At 36.2% G+C, this 6,103-nt stretch overlaps 1 protein-coding gene across 1 annotated transcript in view; it reads right to left on the bottom strand.

The window, feature by feature from the left end:
• Positions 1–6,103, bottom strand: part of ATM (ATM serine/threonine kinase) — a 146,448-nt gene that overhangs the window by 29,246 nt on the left and 111,099 nt on the right. Inside the window, 1 exon segment of the mRNA XM_012659127.1 lies at positions 680–696. Coding sequence (XP_012514581.1) covers positions 680–696 — 17 coding nt within the window.

The raw sequence follows: 6,103 nt of genomic DNA, 5'->3' as shown, positions 1-6,103 counted from the left end.
ATTTTCCCAGTTTGAGGGTGTGTAATTGTAACTCAACTGTGGTTTTAATTTGTATTTTCCAGACTACTAGTAAAGCTGAGTATCATTTGATAGTTTTATTGACCACTCAAATGTTTTCTTCTTGTGAACTACCTTGTTTGTATTCTTTACTCTTTTTCCTACTGGCTTGTCTTTTTATTACTGGTGTGTAAGAGTTCTTTATATAGTTTTTATATAAATCCGTTGCTGTTTTGTTTGTTTGTTTTTGGGTTTTTTTTGGAGATAGGGTCTTGCTCTATCACGAGGCTGGAGTACAAGGGTGCAGTCATAGCTTATTGCAACCTCGAACCCCTGGGCTCAAGCAATCCTCCTGCCTCAGCCTCCCAAGTAGCTGGGACTACAGCCACGCACCACCACCATGCCTGGCAAATTTTTTAATTTTTTTGTAGAAATGGGGTCTTGCTCTTGCTCAGGCTGGTCTCAAACTCCTGGCCTCAAGCGATCCTTCCACCTTGGCCTCTCAAAGTGCTGGGATTACAGGTGTGAGCCACTGCGCCCAGCCCCTTGTTGTTCTTAATATTACGACAATCCTTTTTGTTGTTATTAACATCATTACATTTGTTTTCTCAGTTGGTTACTTGTTTTCATGGTATCTTTAATTCTACATATTTCTTATTTTTAATGTACTCAAATAACGTACCATTTTATGTTCTGTGGCTTAAGGAGGCATTTAACAATTTATTAACATATATTTGTTGAGAGTCTATTATGTGTTACACACAGTGGTAGAGCACTGACAATAGAGTGGCAAATGAGACAGATTAAGACTATGCCCTCAAAAAGGTTCATTCTGATGAGGGAACATATATACTCATAAACATTTAATGATGTCAGATAGTAAGTATAATGGAAGAAAACATAAATTTAGACAAGAGAGAAAGTGAGTCACAGCAACATGATCAGGGAAGGCCTCTCTTGAGGAGATGACATTGGAGAATAAAACTGAATGAGGTTTGCTTGACATTCTGTTGTGAAAAAAAAGAAAAGAGAGAGAGAGAGAAAAGAAAGCTGAATGAGGTAAGAAAGTAGTATGAAGATCAGAGAAACAGAGAAAAAAAAAGTTTAAAATGACTCCCCCCCGCATATTTGATGGCATTTAGGAGTTTCTACAAAGTAGTTTAGGAGTGATGGCAGTATTGTGATTAAGGTTTTTCCTAAAGAAACATTATCTTATAGGTCTACACATTGACATATCTACAGATGAAAAGATGTGACATCTTGCTTCAAAATAATATTGGAAGAGGAAGTAGGTGGCAGTAGAAATGGAAAAAAATTGTCCATGATTTGCTAGTTGTTGAAGCTGGGTGATGGGTACAAAGGGATTCATTATATTATTCTGTCTCTTTTTGAATGTTTGGAAAATTTCCATAATAATAAAAGTAAAAAGAAAGTAAGGCCTCTAGGTTTTATCTAAGCAACCAAGTGAAAGTAGTGCCATTTACTGAGATGGGGAAGAGCAGGTTGTTTTTGGTTTCAGGTATCTTGGGGATGGAGGTGATTAATCAAGAGTTCTACCTTAAACTTACTGAGTTTGGGCTATCTCCTAGACTGCTACATAACTGACTGACCTTATCAGGAACCAGCCCTTCCAAAAGGCTGGATGTAAGCTGACAAAAGTCTTCACTAGGCTTGTAAATTAACATTTATTGAACAAACAAATGAACGATCATACAGCCTTTCTAACTGATTTCCCTTTCTGTCTAAGTACCTCTAAACGCTTCCCAGGAAATCCTGCCCTATCTTGGACTCTGAGTTAGCTGTGATCCCAGATGCCTGATCATGCTAACATTCTTGCATTGTAGTACAGTTGTCTAAGGTCTCTTTTCCATTAATTAGTCCCTACCAATATCGAGTTCTGGGGGAAAAAAAATCACACCCTTCTGTTTTTTTTTGAGTGATTGCTCTAGAAAGGAACAGATTAGCTTTTCTCTACCTCAGCTCAGAGTCCCAACTATGATGTTGGTTGACAGAGGAAGAGTTGAACTTAAGTTTTAAAATGCAAATGACAGTGTTTTCTCTGGTACTAAAGATTCTCCAGAAAATCTATTTCAACTGGGTATTTGGGTATTTTGTATAGGTATCACAAAAATGACTGATGACTATTTTCTCAATTTTCCTAAGGTACCGTCATAGATACACACACAGAAATGACGTTAATTCATTATATTCAGTGAATGCCTTAGGACATTATGGGTTCTCTCCCAGAACGCCAACTGAGAAGGGCACTCTGAAATATACATAAGGAACAAAAATTATTTATTGGCATAAGGGAGGGTGAACAGGGATGGAGAACCTTTTCATGTTGGAGGGCTGCATTAATCTAGCTATAATCAACAAATAAGGCCACATTCAAGAAACTTCAATTAGATATACTTAAAAATGTACATTATTTTGTAAAAATATAACTACCATGTACTTAATAATTTCAAAAAATAAAAACTATTTGTTAATTTTAAAGTTAACTAATCTTTTAATGATTTTGTTATGTCTGTTTTTTGTTGGAAAGCATTTGAATATTTGGTTGCAGCGCAGAGGTCCGCAGTTTCAGCTGATACTTGCATTTTAGAAAACAAATTCCTCTGACATCTAAAACCTTAGACTTGTTGTTCAATATACTTTGTAGCAGTGTAGTTTTGGTGGAGAAAAATTCAGCCAGCCACCCTAATTCTGGTTCATGTCAGAGGGCTAAGTTTTAGTTTCCAGCACACACAGTGAGAACTTTGTCTTTATTGCCATCTGATTCTCTCTGACAAGAGATATCTGGTGTGCCTCAATATACAAGTCTCTCCTTTTGAGGGTACATACTGATACATGAGATTTGGCTATCAAGAGCTATTTCCAGTTAGTCAATGTACCCTCTTGTTGACACAATGATCACAGAAGGCCTGAATCCCAGGATTGGGAACGACTCCACAGAAGACCTGGACTAGGTAGACTGCTTCCCTATAACACCTCCAGGAACCTTAACTAAAGGCAAAAACAGTTAGTTCAACATATTGATGACACAACTTTTCACATTCTTGGAGTAATCTCAAAATAACACTGTTGGCCTAGTATTGTAATTCAAAGTAACAAAGTCAAACCATGAACACTCATGTTCACAGGTTACACTTTAATATTCAGATATATAACATCAAATAAGTCAATTAGTTACCTAGGTTGCCCATTTTCTAAATATCTTGATGGAATAATTTAGTTGGTGAAATAGTTCTGCACAAAAATTAGATACTGAAAAAGTCCTAAGGTAGATATGAAAGTTTAGTAGTTTTTTTCTTCAAAATAGTCTAGGTCAGGCTTTCTCTTGTTCATGTTTTAAAGCAGCAGACCCCAACCTCTTTGGGACCAGGGACAGGTTTCATGGAAGACAATTTTTCCATGGGCTGGGGTGAGGGGTGGGAGGGATATGGTTTCAGGATGATTCAAGCGCATTACATTCATTACATTTGCAGCCACTCCCCAGCACTAGCATCACTGCCTCAGCTCCACCTCAGATCATCAGGCATTAGATTCTCATTAGGAGCATGCAACTTAGATCCCTCGCATGTGCTGTTTACAGTAGGGTTTGTGCTCCTATGAGAATCTGATGCCAGGCCACTGACCTGACAGGAGGCGGAGCTTATGTGGTGATGGGAGAAACGGGGAGCGGCTGTAAATACAGATGAAGCTTCTTCGCTAGCTCACCTGCTGCCGTGCAGCCCAGTCCTAACAGGCTGCAGACTGGTACCAGTTCATGGCCCGGGGGTTGGGGACCACAGCTTTGTAGCAATGAACTTTGGAGGTTCACTTGTATTTCTACTTGGAAATCCTTGGAAATCTCAGATGCTTTCTGAGAAAACTAGGAGGTGTTTCTGTAGCCGGTACTTTTGTGACCCATTATAACTCAATTCTTGAACCACTATCTTTGCAATCTAAAAGCCTGGCATTTATAGCATGAAAATTTCCTTTCATCCAGCCTGGGAGATAGAACAAGATCCCATTTCTAAAAATAAAAATTTCCTTTCATTCACATTATAGAATATCTACTCTCTAAAATCTTCTAGCCTAGACAACATAGCAAGACCTTGTCTCTAAAAAAAAAAAAAAAAAAAAAGTTGGGTGTGGTGTCATGCACCTGTAGTCCCAGCTACTCAGGAAGCCGAGGTGGGAGATGCCCAGAGTTTGAGGCTGCAGTGAGCCATGACTGCACCACTGCACCCCAGCCTAGGTGACAGAGTAAAACCTTTTCTCTAAAAGAAAATTAAAAAATGAAAACTTGTTAGCAATCTTAAATTATCTGTCAGATAAGAAATAGTTAATAGCTCATCAACTCTGCCCTATGATTAAGTGCAAGATCAATAGATAGTAAAGTAACTAGACTGATGGGTCTCAAAAGTGTAGTCCCTGGACCAAAGCAACATCAACATCACTGGTATCTTGATAGAAATGCACATTCTCGGGTTCCACCCTAGACCTGCTAAGTTAGAAATTCTGAGAATGGGCTCACCAATCTGTGTTTTACAAAACCTCCAGGTGATTATGATGTCTGCTAAAGTTTGAGCACCACTGATCTCATACACATAAAAGAAGTCCCTCTACAGAATATCTTTTGAAAAGATTTAAGTTTAACTTTTGCTTTTTGCATTCATTGAAGACTATTTTTTTTTAACTGCTAATGGAAAGCATCTGTTATATTAGTTCATATCCCATAAAGTTTCACATCACAAACTTCCACAAACTTTAAGGCTAAGAAAAAAGTGTGTTTTTCCTAATGAATAATACACTCCCTCCCAAACAATGAGTTTTACATTTCTATTTCTGAAAGCAGTTAAGAATCTCAAAACCAATTAATCTGTGTTTAATTACAATAGCCTGCTCAGTAAGAATTTTGGAAGGTAGATCTACTTTCTTCCTCCCCACTTCCCTAACTATTTGGGGATTTTAATTTAGCAATTATTTTGATAAAAAATGTTCATTGTGGAAAACTAGAAATATATAAAAAAGCAGGTGTTACTCATAATCCCATCATACCCAGAGACAACAGCATTTTTTGGCTTAGTAAGGAACTTTTAAAAAGCTATACTATATATTTTGAATCCTTATAAATGTGAAGATAAATATCTGTTTTAACGCTACTTACTCTATTTTAATGATCAATTCTTATTTCATGAACCATACCATTTTCATTACTAAAATTTTATCATTTATTTTAGTATGATTGGATGAAGTCTACTTTTACACATTAGTTTTTTGAAAAACATGTTAGTTATTTTTGCCAATATATTAATATTTTTCAAGATATTTTTCAAATCATTTTTCCAAGTTACAAAAAAATTTGAATGGAATTTAACTAAGTCTGTACATTAATTTGAAATGAGCTGACATTTTTAAATGTCTTCGAAATTACAGTACCCTTCTCTTAACCTAGTTTTTCTTTATACTTTGTTATAATTTTGTAGTTTTTTTTCTTGCAGTCCTACATGTTTCTTGTTAACACTATTCCTAGGCAGTTTATTCATATTAAATACTTTGCTATTATAGAAGGGACTTTTTTCCATTATATTTTAAATGAGCTTAATGGTTAAGACAGCTCCAAGTTATAAGAGAGTTAACTTGCTAGAGAAAATAAACACTTATTGGCATGTACCATTTTGAGAGTGTAAGAAATGTACATGGGTCTATCCTAAGAGTTTCTGAAAGACTGCTTCTCTGTTAAACAATGAGTTATTTAAACATATTAATTTGTTTATATCCTCATAGAAACAGGAAGAATGAATAAACAAATAAGCCCTGTTACAACAGTGACAGAAGAAGAAAGGGAAAAAATGAGGTACAGGAATGAAACCAGTAAGAACAAACCTATAGAAAATAGGCCCCTCAAAATGAGAATTTATTGTTATTTCTTAAAACACGGATAGGCTAAATGAACAATCAATATAATAGCCAAAGATGATTAGCTAATAGAATAATGTGACTGAGGATTATCTCCTCAAACAAACTGCTGGAGGAAATGTAAATGGGTAAACCCCCACTAAGGGTAATTTGGCAATATCTACCAAATTATAGGTGGATGTATCCTCCCTCTAAC

This window comes from Propithecus coquereli, unplaced genomic scaffold, assembly GCF_000956105.1.
Source record: "Propithecus coquereli isolate 6110/MARCELLA unplaced genomic scaffold, Pcoq_1.0 Scaffold6, whole genome shotgun sequence".
Lineage (NCBI taxonomy): Eukaryota > Metazoa > Chordata > Mammalia > Primates > Indriidae > Propithecus > Propithecus coquereli.
The sequence above is the reverse complement of the archived record's forward strand: the minus strand, read 5'-3'. Positions and strand labels throughout refer to the sequence as shown.